Here is a 15,848-nt window from a genome sequence, read left to right on the forward strand (position 1 = left end):
CGGAAAGGGACCTGGAAGCGAAGCCAAGTGTGTGAACTGGCAGTAACCGGTGCCGCCATGCTGGATTAGGGGATATGCTTCCGGAATAGAAGGTGCCTAAAGTTTGAGCGGAACTGGGTCATCCCTCTTTAAACACCAGTGTGTCAGGGAGAGGGTGGAGTGCAGTTGCGGTGTAATTCTAATAGTGGTATAAATCTGGCATCTATATTATTATCTACCACCAATATTTTAGAAAACATTTCGGCCTGCACTGTCATATCTGGTCATCATAGGCACTGAGGGAAACAATTTCTAACAAATGAAATAACGGGGTTAGAGGTTAAGTAACTTGCACAAGTTAATTATCAGACTCACTTATGCCCATGCGGGAAAAAAAAAAAAAATTATCTTCTCCGGACTTTGTATTTACAAAATTTCAACCATTTTTAAAATTCGTATAATTATGGAAGGAACTGGTTTGCTCGGCTGCCGTGAGTTGATGTAGTGAAGAGAGAACCACAGGATTGCCATGTACCTAATTGCTGCCATTTGATAAACTCCATAACGTTCATCTTTGGAAAAAAAAAAAAAAAAAAGTCTTCATGCTTTCCCAAGAACATTGTGCAACTTCCCAGGAGCTTCTTTACCTCCTGTGTTATCCAGTGGTTCTAAGAATCATCTCTCTCTTCCTCTTTCTCCCATCTTCCTAAATAGTCCTGAAGGTCAACAAATATCTCACAGTCTAGTGCTGAAGAAGGGACATAAACCAACATTTACAATACAGGTCCCGATAGCACGGAGGAAGGTGCCGCACACATGCAGGACACCTGGGGTGAGGGGTTAGAAAAAGCTTCTCAGAGGAGGCAAAATTGGTTCCCAGGCATTAACGGGAGGCTTCAGGGGTTGGGTGGGATGGGTAGGTGAAGAAGGAACTTGGGGTTTCCAAGTAGAGGACATTATAAGCCCAAACAGAAAAAACACAAAGCAGATGAATTAATAAACAAAATCTTAGTTAATTGCAAATAATTGGGTCTGACTTCTGAATTTTCTTTTATTTCCCTAGCTTTATTATCAATCTCTAAAGAGCATAATTCTTTTTAATGTCATTTGGTATTCTCCCCACTTGTAGGCACTTTCCTTAGTCAAGCTTTTTTTCTGTTCCTACAAATTTTTTAAAAATCTTTTTCTTTTTTTGGTATTGGGGATTGAACCCATGGGTGCTTTACCACGGAGTCACTTCCCCAACCCTTTCTGATTTTTATTTTGAGACAGGGTCTTGCTGAGTTGCTGAGGTTGGCTTTTGAACTCAGGATCTTCCTGCCTCCACCCCAGGAGCTGCTGAGGTTACAGATGTGCTGTTCCTGCAAATCTAAATGACCTCTAAGCCTGTCTTCTTAGTGTCTTTGAACTACTGAAAAACCTGAGGTTTACTATTGCACAGTGAGGATGAATGCTCCTCCTGTGTTACTGTGGCTGTTTAAAAAAAGCAGATTTCACTTCCAAAATTTGCCAATTGATTGTGTTATAAGTGATAAAAGAAATTCTGGCTGTATTAGGTAAGACTTGAGAATCAGTCAGAATTTAATTCAAGCTCTAGCTCACCACTTAGCCACAGTTTCTTTTCTGTAAAATGGCAACAAAATATTCATCTTGTCAGGTTGTTGTGATGATTTAATAGCTGTAAAGCAATTAGTAAAATTCCTGGAACATAGTAAATACCCCCAAAATATTTTAGTGCTCCAATTTAAAAAAAAAAAAAAAATTTACTTGTTCTTTTTAGTTATACATGACAGTAGAATGTATTTTGACATATCCTACATACATGGAGTATAACTTCCATTCTTGTGGTTGTACACAATGTGGAGTTCCAATGGACATAAATTCATATATGAACATAGGAAAGTTATGTCCAATTCATTCCACTGTATTTCCAATTCCCTTCTCTCCTCCCTTCCCTTCATTCCTTTGTCTAATCCAGTGAACCTTTATTTCTGCCCCCTCCCTTATTGTCAGTCAGCATCCAAATATTAGAGGGAACATTCAGCCTTTGGTTTTTTGGGATTGGTTTATTTCACTTAGCATGGTAGTCTCCAGTTCCAATCGTTCACCAGCAAATACCACAATTTCATTCTTCTTTATGGCTGAGTAATATTCTATTGTGTATATGTACCACATTTTCTTTAATCATTCCTGTGTTGAAGGGCACCTAGGTTGGTTCCATAGCTTAGCTATTGTGAACTGCTGCTACAATTCTTCTAATCAAATTTTAACACCCACCACTAAAATGTCTTCTACTTGCTTAGCACTTGGAAATTTATAAAATGGTATCACACATCATATACCATATACCTCCTAATCCTTTCATTAAACTAATTGAGGATTTGAAAAGGATCAGTTTCAGAACCCCCTCTGAAACCCAAATCCATGTCTCTTATATGTCATTTTTTACAGAAGCTATTGCATATCTTCCTGTAGATTTTAAATTGCCTCCAGATGACTTATAATACCCAACACAATGAAATCACTGTAAAAATAATTGTTATTCTGTATCATTTAGGGAATAGGGACAAGGGAAAAAATCTTCATGTGTTCAGCACAGACACAATCATCATAGGCCTACCGGCCTTGTGGCTTGCTTTGACCAACAAAGCACAGTAGAAAAAATGCCGTGCCAGTTCTCGAAGTTCCCCAGCAGCTTTCTGTTTTAGCTTTCTGGCCAGGAAGTTCAGGCTTTCCCATGGAGAAGCACAGGAAGTGATGTTAGCATGTGGAGAAGTCCTGGTAGTTGAGCATCAGAGGGGGGGCGGGGGAGAAGGCGCTGCATGAGATAGGAATGAGGAACCTTGGCCCAGATATATGAAGGAGACTTTCCTCAATCTGTCAATGCAGACATCAGCCAGCTGAATGCAGTCACATAAGCCACCTGTGGTCCCAGAAATGTGCAGGTCAGCCCCGGTCATGGGAGAAATAAAAATGTTTGCTGGTTTCATTCATTGTTATGCCTATGCTCCTCTGGAACATTTTCTGTTGGCATTACTTTTTAATCTCCCTTTTTCTAACCTTTTTTGGAAGAGGGTTAGAAAATTGAAAATGCAAAACTGCTGAAAGCAAGGGAGGGGAAAAGATCAGAGGGTCTCTTGGGGGTACGATACTATCAATTGCTAGGTATTAGTTCCCTGAAGTTTAGGAAATACATGTGACACACTGGGCAGGAACGTCACTTTGGTGTGGAGCAGTGCACTGTGAATCAGCGTCAGTGGTCTTTTCAGGGGCAGCAAGTTTAGAGTCCAGGACTGAATCTTCCTGTACCAAATTCTGCTATTCCCCCTAGAGATGCTTCTGGTGAATGACATCATCTGGAGAACATGTGGTGTCTTTCTGCTAGAGCTACTGCAGAGAAACTGCTCCGGTGACAAGAGCCACCCCACGGGAAGGCAGAATGCTTCAGCTGTGCAAAAAGACAAAAGCACGAGTCCTTGGATGCAGGCAGCCAGCCCCTATGTCCACTCTGTCCTATGCTGTGACAGGTGCAGCACAGTGGTTCTCAGTGTGGACATCATACTGGCAGCATTAGAATCACCTGGGAATTTGTTAGAAATGCAAAATATCAGGTCCTCTGCCCCACATACCTGAATCAGAAATTTAAATCAGAGGTCAGAAACCTATTTGAAGAAGCCCCAGGTGATGTCCACACTGCTAAAGGCTGAGAACCCCTGCTTGAGCACAGTGTTACCTATTCCCTGGACGTCAGGTAGTGACAGTTGACTACCATCATTCCCCTTATCCACAGTTTAGCTCACTACTGTTTCAGTTACCTGAGGGTGACTGCACCTGAAAATAGTAAATGGAAAATTCCAGAAATAACCACATCCTAACTTTTAAACTTTTTCATTACAGGGTATTATCACAGTGGTTCTATTTTATTATCAGTTACTGTAATCTCTTATTGTGCCTGGTTTATAAATAAAACTTTACCATAGTTACATATGTTTAGGAGAAAACATGGTCTGAGTAGGGTTTGGTACTGCCATAGCTGGACCTGGAATGTCCCCCAAAGGTCCATGAGTTACAGGCTTGTTCCCCAGAGTGGTGCTACCAGAGGTGATAGAATCTCTAAGGGGGGGGGGGGAGGGACCAGTGGGAGGTCTTAGGTCATTGTGGTGTGCCCTTGAAGGGGATCGTGGGATGCTGGTCTTTCATTCTTTTGCTTCCCATTTGCCATAAGGTGAACAGCTTGCTCCTCTGCATGTTCCTCACCATGATATGCTGTGTCACCACAGACCCAAAAAGGAATGGGTCTGCTGGACTATGTACTGAAAACTCCAAAATCCTAAAACAAAATAACCTTTCCTCCTTTTAAGTCGATTATCTCAGGTATTTTATTATAGTAACAAAAAGTTGATTAATACAATTACCATACATGGTTTTAGGCATCCATTGAAAGTCTTACAACATATCTTCCTTGTGTAAGTGTGGCTACTGTGTAGAGTCTTTTATTCAAATGACATGGCTCTAGTCCAATAAGGAAAACAGTCAGGAACTGGAAATCTGATGAGGCTAGTCTGAAAGTTAAAAATCCCTAAGGACCTTTAAGACAAGGTATGTATGTGATACAGAAAGTGAGGGAAAAAATGGGGTGGTAGAGAAGGGATAATTTAGATTATGCAAACAGACTAGTCCATGGACTACTCCAAAGGAGCTTTGGAATTTGTAATCAGGTGGTTGGACGTTTTTCTTCTTGGTCAAAGCAAGCCTGTGGCCTTATTGTTTAGAGCTATGCCTTGTCAAATTAGTTGTATGGCTACAGTATCTCAAGCTTAACTTGGACAGACAGGTCTGCCAGGCACAAATTTCTCAAGCAGATGATGTGAGGGAGGGCAAAAATTATCCACAGCAAGACTGTGAGGACAGATGACACTCAGCAGGAACGGCAGGCCAAATCTGCAGGATCCATAATACAATTGGTGAGCCCTAGGGACCAGACCTCATTGAAGTGGAAGAGACAGCACGAAAGAGCCACCAAATTAACTCACCGGGCTGGAAAAGATGCAAAGCTCTCATTCCCCCAACAAAGAAGCAAAAGTTCAAAAAATTAAAAGATTCTAAAGGAATCATGATAATGGAAACAGAGATCCTAGGGACATAAAAGCAAAAATGGCCAACATCTCAAATTCTCCTGACTTCCTATCTACCTTCTTTTGGCCCCTCTCCTGTATGTGAAAGATGAGTTTTGCGAGATTAGGTAGCAGTTGGAATTAGTTTTATTCACCAGCAGTGTTGGGAATAAAGGCAGAGCCTGCAGGAATGTGGGCTTCGTAACAAGTAATCATTATTGCAAAATCAAATTCCCCATCTCATCTCTGATATGCCTGTATGTAACCCTAGAGCTGGGCTTCTCGGTGTTATAAATCCAGCATACAAGACATGGAACTGTGGGATATGGAGCCCCTTGTGTATCTAAAAGCTCTGCCCAGCAAGAGAGATATATGATGGTAACTTTCTCCCCATTGCTTTTGCAATAAAAATTCACCCAGAGCTCCAGGAAGAGTTAGGAATGTAATTCAGCTTCAATAAATCAAGACTAAAATTAAGATGGCCAGATATGTAGCAGCCTGCTCAGGTGTATGGAGAATTTGAAATTTAGTGCCCTGGTAATGGGTAGCAGCAGATTATCTAATTATGGAGAAAAAGAAGAAATATTGCTCTCTGGGGTAAAAAGCTAACTGCTCTAATCCATTAAACCACCACATCTCTGCCAAAGCTAGATTAATATTAAAGTTCATGTAACATCTGACTTTTTTTTTTTTTTAAAGAAATGAAATCAAATGTTAGGGAAAAAATACAAATGAAAAAGCTATAGTTCACAATCATTCTAATTCTACTACCTGTCAAATCGCTGTGTATTTTATCTTTGGGTGTGATGTACGTGTACCTGATTAAAATGGAGTTCTAGTCTTTCCTAACAATATATCTGCTTAAATTTTTATCAACATATCTTGAAGCTATTCTGGACAGACTTTGAGCGGGGCTCTCATGAATTAGATATACTTTTAAGGGACACAGAGCATGATGTGCTGGCAGTGGGCGATCTTTTCCATTCATTCCACCACCATTCCTGCCTTTTGTCCCTGTAAGAAACCTGAGGTGACCGTTACTGACCCTGGTGAACCATGATTATGGGTGTAAATGGCTGAAGTCAATGGAAGACCAATGTTTAAAATGAGAAAGTAAAAATCAGAGTAAAAATGAGAAATTCCATATATGATATTCCTTCCCCAATCCAAGGTTTTACTTTCTGCAGTTCTGGTTACATACAGTCAACTATAGGTAATATTAAATGGAAAATCCCAGAAATAAACAATTCATGAGTTCAATTGTACAAGTTCTGAGTAGCATAACACCTTGCCCTGGACATGAATCGTCCCGTCGTCATGGATGCATGCTACATCTGCTACCTGTCCATCGGCTACTTAGTAGATGTTTTGGTTAACAGATTAACCCTTATAGTATCAAAATACTGTTATAACTATTCTACTTATTAGTTATTGCTAATCTCTTATTGTGCTTAACTTATAATTAAGCTTTTATCATAGGTACGTATGCAGAGAACTAAATTAGCATGTAGGGTTTGGTACTATTTGCCATTTCAGGAATCGACTGAGGGTCTGAGTGCATATTCCCCTGCAGATAAGGGGAAACTACTGTTATCTGTTAAAATCTTCAGTGAAATAATATTAGTATTAAATTGGATGGGGTTGGGGTGTTTAACGGGGAAGTTACATCATAGATGAATGATTTTCTTGAAATTATGTCACCCATACTGGGACAGCACACACTGAGATTTACAGTCACAGAACCCACAACATACTTCATGATATTCTGGATGCTTTGGGTATTACTGAGCCTATAGACAAATGGCTTTTTATTAATGCTCCCAGTTCCATTATTCCTATTTTTTAAAGTTAGTATTTACCTAACTAGTAAATAAACATATAGATCTGAAGAATGATCCTTTCCTATTTGGAATTTTTAATGTTTCTGAAATTTGCGTGTGGAATAGGGACATGGAACTAATCAAGGCAACAAATCAACTCCAGTGAACAATATGGTGACCAGTGATCTTCCAACCCTGAAATCATACAATTTCATTTCAGCCCCTGAGGTGTTGATGAGGATGTCTCTGCCTTGTAGCTGGAGTTAGTCTCTGGTCGCCTACCACCAAAATCAGTATGAGATTAAAAACTAATGTGAAGTGCCCAGTAAAGACCCAGAACACAGTAGACACTCAATAAATGATATCCAATTATATTTATTTATTCATTTTCAAAGAATGCTGGAGGCTGGCAGCAACCAAAGAAAAGCTTCATGAACCCTGCCTAGGAATCTGTCCACAGATCACTGGATCATAAACTTCAGGAGGGTGAGGATGTAACTGTGTTGTCGCCAGGCCTAGCAGAATGTCTGGGACATAGTAGGTGCACAGTAAGTATTGAATCGTCAGCGCTGCAGGCTTATGGGAATTACAGAAAGAAAACGGTTGGAAAGGGGCATTTTCAGAAGGAATAGCATGCACAGATGAGCACTTTCTCTTTTAGATGAATCACACTGATCTTTTAGAAATAAAATAAGAAAAATGAAATGGACTTCTAACAGCTTCAAAGAAATGAGGATCAGATTTTTAAAGTGGCAAGTAATATGAATTCATGTCTTACTAAAACAACAAGATTGTCTGCCATTGTGTGTCCTGAGAGGGGCTCACTATTCAGCAAAGTGGCATCTCAGAGTTGGCAGGTAAGAAGACTGAAGAGTTTGACTTTAATAAAATTGTAGGTTATGATTTTACAGTCTGTCCTTCACCTATGACTTTCTGTGTGCTCCACACCAGGCTAGGTGATTTTTATAATTTCCATGCGAATGAAAGAAATCAGTCATCTTTACCCATTTCACATGAGGGTTTCATGGGCAGTTAATTATCCAGTGTCTCATAACTGACATATGGAGAGGGTGGTGTGTTTGATACCACTTCCCCTCCCGCCAATTGCTTTATTGAGCTATACTTTCCATAGCACAGCATTTACTATTTAACATACATAGCCAGGCACAGTGATGTGTGCCTGTAATCCCAGGGACTTGGGAGGCTGAGGCAAGAGGATTGCAAGCTTGAGGCCAGCCTCAGTAACTTAGCGAGGCCCTGTGCAACTTACTGAGACCCTACCTCAAAATAAAAAGTAAAAATGGCTGGAGATGTGGCTCAGTGGTTCGATTTCTGGTACTTTAAAAAAAAAAAAAAAAAAAAAGGGGCATTACAGATCCTCATGACAATTTTGCATATTGCAGGTTCCTGAATCTAGCTTTTGAATCATGAGAATCCAATTGTGTTCAGTGAAAAGTTATATCCCAGTTCTTTGCACACTGGTGATCCAATTTACAAGCTTCTTTTAAAATTGACCATTTGGCATTCAGAAGGTATTTTCTGATTGAAGCGCTACTCACCATGACAGAGGCAGCTAACTGCCTCAAGTGCCCTTTTTTCCTTCTTCCTCACTGGCAGACAATTTTTCATTCTAGTTGGCAATGTGCCCACTAAAGAACTATTAGTGGTATCTCTCTATTTTTAGTGCCAACAGATACAGATGACAGGGCTCCCAGTTAAGTCCTTCAACGGACTGACTTCACTGGCAGAGGTCCCGTTGGCTTTTCTTTTTCCCCCTTCAGATCTTAACCAGACTTGATATCTGCAGCTATATCTGCAGATCAATATCGGATCGTAAGTTGAACTTAAGGATGGAAACTGCCTGTTAAGTATGGAGCAGAGACAGGAGGTGGGTGCTTTACACCTAATATAGACCACCTCCCACTTTCTTTCACATGAGATTAAAAAAAAAAAAACCCTCTTTGATGTTATTTGGTCTTTCTGCTATATACAGCTGTAGCCTAATTGTAATTTACACTTTTCTGGTCAGCTCAAAATGGACCTAGACTAGTACTGAGCACCTACTGTGGGGTGCCAGTCATTGTTTTCAGGGATTGATATGCAAGGGAAAGGGCAGTTTGGGGAAGAGAAAGAACAAAGAACTGTAAGAGGAGTTCAGTGCCAGAACTGGGGGTTACAGGAGGTGGGTCGCAGGACAGGCTTGACTTCCAGAAGGACTGAGTGAAAAGGAGAGGGCACTTTGGGCAGAGAAGTACCAGATGGAAAATACCCATGGTGCACAGTCGCAATCCCACAAGGAAGTGAGTAATAGTTTCCACTGGGACGCTGACAGCATCATCCAGCCCTGGGCTACAGAGGCCGGCCAGGTCTTTATCTTTCTGCCATCCCCTCATCCTCTAGGATCCAAAGTACTGGTGGGAGGCCCTGGCACACAGCAGTAGCATGTTTATATCTGCTGAATCTATGCTGTGCTCTTTAACAAAGAACCGAGTAGCAGATGTAAGGATTCCGAGGGCTAAGACTCACAGGTTGACCAGGGAAGAGGGCAGAGGGCACAATGGTTGGGACAGCAAGGCTAGGTGGTCCTTCTAGCACCAACCCTATTGCCCTGCTTCATTCCTCCTGTTCTCCAGGGGGACAGGAGTGAAACGCTGGAGGAAGGGTCATTGGTAGCAGTGAAACGTGTGGCATACTGGTGGCAGATCGAGCGAGGGTGACGACTTGCACCCAAGGTACATCAGCTGGGCCTGCGCCTACAGTGCCCTTTGTAGCTTGATTAGCTTGAGCCCCTCTAGTCTCTGCATGTGCAAACACCAAGTCTACACTCTCTAACCTGAAGGCCATTTTATAACATTAAAAATGCTCCTGAGAGCAATGAACTATGGAATTCAATCCCATCAAACTGTCTTGATCTATTGTTAAGATACTCATATACCTAGCCTGTCAGATCTCTTGACTTGAGGACATGAAGGGTAAAAATGGGGGTTCCCTGCAAGTCCTCATTTCCTTATAAACAAACAAACAATGACGACAAAAAAAGTCCCATCTGCATGAAGATGAGAAAGGAAACTAAGATTTCCTTATAGCCATGGGCTCTATCTTAAGTTTGTTCTGTACAGTGGTCTTTTCCTCTGCCTAAGTTACAGTTATCTTTATTTTTACATGTTTATCTTTACAAACTAAGAAAATAGGGTTCAATGCTTCACTTAAAATCATACAGTTAGAATCTGATAAAAATAGGACTCAACCAAAGTGCTGTACATTTTCTAAGTACCTGCTCTTCCCATTGGAACTCTGAATTGTAGACGGGTCAGGCCCAGTGCCAGCACCAAAACACTACTCAGCATTAACCAGAAAAGGGCCCAAAGACTCTGCTTTTCTTATTTGAAAAGATAAAGAGTTTTCTCTGGAAAGACTGCTATTTACTCGCCAGTAAGAGTCATAAAACTCATAGACCTGTTAGAACATCTCTTCTTCACACAGTGCTTTGACAACGGTTTTTATTCTGAGAGTTGGCTTTCAGTTTAGAAAAGTCTAGTAATTCCAAGTCCAAAATCAGTGGGATCATAAGAATTTCCCATCTCTTTTAGCTATGGCATATTCTAGTAAGTTCAACAACAAAACAGAATCATTAACTCAAGAAAAATGTATCCTATTCCACTTCCCTTAAGGCAGCTCAGTAGTTAGTTTCACCCCAATGACTACGGACTACAGGAAAGAAACGAACAAACAAAATGGGAGTTTTTCAGCCACATTTACCAGCTCACATAAATATGTAAAACAAATACATCTGCCTTTCCTTTCTGTATCCTTGGTATAAGTCATCACAGTTTTTAATAAACAAACTACAGTAAATATCCATAGGAAAAAGAATTTTAAAATACGAAAGAGGTTAATAAATAGTCAAATACAAACATTCAAAGTACTACTTTTTTTTTTTAAAGATTAAGTCACTGATTTGCAACTTTTATTAAAATAAATTTAATCCTTTAAAAACCAGGTAATTTATAACTTGATTTCATCTTTTTTTGATAGCAGTTGAATTTTACATCAAAATTTGCAAAACTTCAACTAAAGAACAAATAAAACATTCAGACAGGTTTATACTTAAAAAAAATTCTGCCAACTTCAACCAATAAACAATGACAGTGTATCAATTTACGTTACTACTATGGTCCAGAACGCACTTTCCCTTTAAGACATTTTAATCACGGTGTGTGGCAGGGATAACTTCTAGTGGGAGTTAGTGTACAGTCTGTTCTTGATGAAGACAACACTAGACAGATGTTGCCTGATGCCTGGATAATGCTGAATGTGACAAAACCAGCGAGACACATTGAGATATTTCTCCTTTTCTTGAACTGTCAGGTCAACCTAAGTAGAAATTAAAAACACACATACATAATACAGACATGAGCACAGCTATCAATATCAGGAAATACTTGATAGAAAATGTGGAAAAAAATACGTCACAACAAACCCAACAGTACTCAAAAGCTAACATATTTAGTCACTTGGGAAAGCTATCCACTTGTTAAGTGTGTTTATGTTCAGTTCAATACCAGATGTGCTTTCTAATGAAATAGCAAATGCTCCACAAATGTGAAATTTACATAAATCCAGGGCTGGGAGGTCCCCAAAATATTTTTATTTTATTGGAAAAGAAGATGGGATAGGGAAGAGAATAGCTTCTAAAATGCTAAGACATGGGTCTTTCTCCAATATTTTTTTAGCAAAACTCAAAAGGAAGAAAGATTTACAAAGATTAACATGCTTAACAAGGAAATCCTGTGGTAAAGAAAACAAATATGTGTCCACACACATCCAAACGGCTGGAGTGTATACCTAGACTATTACTGCCTGTTTGCTCCGCTGAGGGGAAGCCTCACTCAAGACACTGACCTACTTAACTTCAAGGGATTATTTCTTAATATAAGAAGGAAGGACTCTTTCTAGTATCATATGACTCAGAGAAAGACACTGAATAAAAACATAAGAACAAGATGCCTTCTGAATTCTGTCTGCAATCAAGCTGGACTCCTGTGGATGTAGCAGTTCACAGTTCACTCTCAGGGACGTGGCTACAGAAAGATGCCATGAAAACTGCAGGTGCCTGTCATCCCACTGGACTCAAAATTCAAAGTAGCTGACACTGAGACTCTTTCCAAGGCAAAATTTTCAAGAGTTATCAGGTAAAAAGAAAGCTGGTCGGGTGGTAAGTGACAGTCATGATCCCATGCACTGGTGGTGTAGTTCCTTGTCCTGATTCAACACTTACCTAACCTAACAGGTAATCCCCATAGCACAAAGAAAAGGAACAAACAAAAAACTTAGTCACCTCAAGAGGGGTCAAACCCGTCAGAGGTTGTACTGTTTGGAGATACTTTGAGTAAGATGGGAATCCTGTGGCTTTTCACAATTTAGCATACACTTGTGCTGCAACTAAATGTTTTGCTAAGTGACTGGACCGACATAATTGGAGGACAAATCACTTTACTATGCAAAACTTATTACAGAATGCAAAATAATATTAACTAAAAAGATAGTATTTTTTCAATTAATGTGTAACTGAACTCATTTGTTGGCTCAGTTTACTTAGAGTAAGTTTCAGGTTTCAGCAATACACACTGAAGTCCTGCACACAAGCTGCTGTAGCAAATTATAAAAATCTGGTCATCTTGCTTGAGGGGGCCTAAGACTATGCGAGGAAATGGAAATGTTACTGTACATGTTTCATCTCCAATAGTAGTGAGTCCATGACCCAGAAACAAAAAACTAACATATGAGTCAGGAAGTCTGGTCAAGGATTTTTTTTTAACATAAAATTTAATTTTTATTAAAATGGAATTCATGGTTTCACATATTCCTGTTAGGTTCAAACCAAAAGATACACCCTTACATAGAAGGCACTTAAACATTCACGTGAAGAACAAACTGAGTATTAGTTCATATTTTGAAATATTTAAAAAAAATATTTTGTAACAGAGCTAAATTTTGAGTCTTTTTCTAAAGCTTTACCACATGTAAATTTCATCAGACTTCAAAGAAACTATAAGGGCATTTTTTTTTTAAATGCCGTGTTCTAGTCCCAGCACCACAAAAATAAATAAAAGAATAAATAAAAAGCTTCATCAGTAGAAAATATAGCTGCAAATCTAAATCTAACAGGATATGGGCCTGAGTTTTCTTACAAGAAACTGAATGAATGAGTCAGGCATAGTGGTGCAAGCCTCGTGGTATAACCCCAGCTACTCAGGGGACAGAGGCAGGATTGTGAGTTTGAGGCCAGCCCAGGGAACACAGCAAGACTCCATTTCAGTGGTGGTGGTGTGGGGGGCCTGAAGGCTCAATCCACAGCACCAAAGAATGTGAGGGGGAGGGGAATGAACAAATAGAATTTAAAATCAACTTTAGCAAACTCTCTAGCTGACAGTCCAAACAAACAGAAGTAACAACTCTTACTCCACCTCCACTTCGGATCAGCCGCCTGAAATCTGACTTCTTAGAATTTAGTTTGAAACTTTTTCATTTTAAAGTCTCCACTTAGTCATTTTGTGGGATAGTATTGTTTAGTATTCTGTATACCAAAGTACACAGAGAGTAAAGCATTTCCAATAATTGTTTTCTGTATGTTCAAACTGTACACCACATTTTGAAACAAATGAAAAGGGCAATGTACAGTGAACATTTATATTTCAGAACACAGAAAACTGACATATGTTGCTACTAGACCTATGATTTAAAACAATAAGAACAACATTCAACGCAAAGCAAAATAAATATTCCCCAACTTAAAAATTTCGTATTCAGAGTCTCTAATATAAGGACTATAAACACACCCAAATAAAATTATTTTTATTCCAAGACCTTGTAAAGCTTCTAATATTTTCCAATCGACTTTAGCAATTTCAATTACATGATCTAGTGTACAATACTTTTACTTGATCTACTTTAAGGAGTGTAAATTTACTCATTTTCCCTCACGAAATTTTGCCAGAGATACACAGAGCTTTTCTGAAAGGATCAGGGACCACTTTAACCTTCTTTTAAACTTTGGAACTTGTCCCTGCTAGTCTGAGAAAATGACTGACCTCAATCATTTACTTCTGCTTTTTGGGCAGACATTTTACACATGTAATTACTGCAAACAAACAGACTTTCCTCTTATCAAATCTACCCTTTTTTGGAACATTTTTGTGGACTCCTTGGGCTGCCTCACATCAGTTCAGTTTTCTGTCACCCCTTTCTAGCTGGCTAACATTTTTTTCCTTTCTTACAACAGGAAACACCATGAAATTGTTCTAGTTACCATTTCCTGCTTCTTGCTGGTCTACATGCCAGTGTGTTGCTAGCTGTGCCTGGCTCTTTCTCCCTGCTCATTCCTCTTTGTTTACACTGGCACTCTATAATTACTTTAAATCTTAAAGCCAAACAGATAATATTCTGAACAGCTAATTTTCCACGAAGACACGTAGGAACGCTTGAAGCAACCCTTTCCAGATCAGCGTGCAAGACGGGTCTGCTCCCCTCCAACTGGGACCAGGAGGCCTTTGGGACATTCTTAAGGCCAGTGTTCCTGGATTGTTTTGTAGTTATTTCTTTTACTTTTACTTTTCTTCTAAAAGAACCACATACTCTGCTGGTGTTCCAAACTTCAGAACAAACATGCTTCAGCTGATAACAATCTTATAGTCGAGCAGCACATAGCATTACAAAGGATTTCAATCATCTTAGTAACAAACAGTCTGTCCACAGGGACTACTATCTACTAGTGAAATCACTTGAAGAAAAGCATTGAGTCACTGGTGTTATCAACAGCCATACTAACGGGCACTGAAACAAAGAAAGCACAACATAATACTCCTCAAAGGGATTAAGACAGATCAGATCTTGGAGTATCTCAGCCAACCAAGACTGGGCTCACAATGAAACAAAATACAGCGGTATCACTGATGACTGCTGTTTTGTACACCATGCTGATTAAATAATAAGTATTTAACAATGTGAAACAATAAGTGAAGGAATGCAGAGGGCAAAAATATATATACTGCCAAAGCAAACAAAGCAGAAGAACCTGATGAACATGAGCAGGTGGCCAATCTGGACTTCTACCTCTCTGAATTTAATACCTAGAAATCACTTTTTTCTCACCTGTGTGTATTTATGCCCAATTTAACAAGAATATTATTCAACACCACACTGCAATCCTGTGGTGTAGGTTTTAGTCTGTGAGGCCTGTTCCTTAAGAAGGTCTTTAGATCTTGGAGTACATTGCTGCACTTGGACTGGGGTGGGAGAGATGCTGTGACTCAAGATTTGAACCCAAGGAGATGGTCAGCAGAATGACTTAGGTAGTACTCCACTCAAGTCACTCTGAAAGGGGCACATAACCTCTTTAATCATAAATCCTAGTCACCATATATAAAAAGGAGGTGCATACCAAAACAGGAAATATAAAACGGTTAAAATATAGTTAAGGTAACTCTAAAGCCAACATGGGGAACTGAAGAAAACACTCCTAATCTGTCTGAAAACCAAATGCCCTCCAGGGCACACAGACTCATAATTAAGTAACTTTGCAGCTGGGCCTAAGAACATTTTGCATTCTGAAATTCTGACTGTGTTCGCTCCACTGGTAAAGGCCATGCAAGCCGCTGCCCTTTCAGAGTCCTTCCTTTCCCGACCACATGACCTGCGCAAGCTGGTAGGGAGGAAACACAAATATGATACTTGGTTTGTGAGAGTGACACTTCATTGCCATCTTTTCATTTTTTAATTACATGAGAAATGTTCTCCTCCTCAATGACAGCTAGATGCTGCAGGAAGCCAGAGCCTGCGCGCTGGCATTCATGACTGCTGGCAGTCATGGCGCATTTCTCCTAAGATTGAGCTTTGAAGTAAAAAATGCCAAAACGTGCCACAGTTAAATGTGTGT

General features: G+C 39.7%; 1 protein-coding gene and 1 long non-coding RNA gene across 4 annotated transcripts in view; one reads left to right on the forward strand and one right to left on the reverse strand.

Moving 5' to 3' along the window:
* Positions 1-3,439, forward strand: LOC306665889. The gene is made up of 3 exons (XR_013765132.1): positions 1-117; positions 1,252-1,331; positions 3,313-3,439. It is a non-coding gene; the product is annotated as an uncharacterized lncRNA (long non-coding RNA).
* The window catches only part of EEF1E1 (eukaryotic translation elongation factor 1 epsilon 1), a 24,983-nt gene continuing 12,557 nt past the window's right edge, over positions 3,423-15,848 (reverse strand). The window contains exon 4 of one of the 3 annotated variants that reach the window (XM_079147542.1): positions 3,423-3,559. In XM_079147542.1, the coding sequence (XP_079003668.1) occupies positions 3,536-3,559 (24 nt within the window). In that variant the 3' untranslated portion in view covers positions 3,423-3,535. Of the gene's footprint in view, positions 3,560-10,648; positions 11,288-12,484; positions 14,747-15,848 lie in introns of those variants that run through there. The other 2 variants (XM_079147539.1, XM_079147540.1) reach the window with 2 other exon arrangements.

Source organism: Sciurus vulgaris (assembly GCF_902686455.1).
Source record: "Sciurus vulgaris genome assembly, chromosome: 7".
NCBI classification, from domain to species: Eukaryota; Metazoa; Chordata; class Mammalia; order Rodentia; family Sciuridae; genus Sciurus; species Sciurus vulgaris.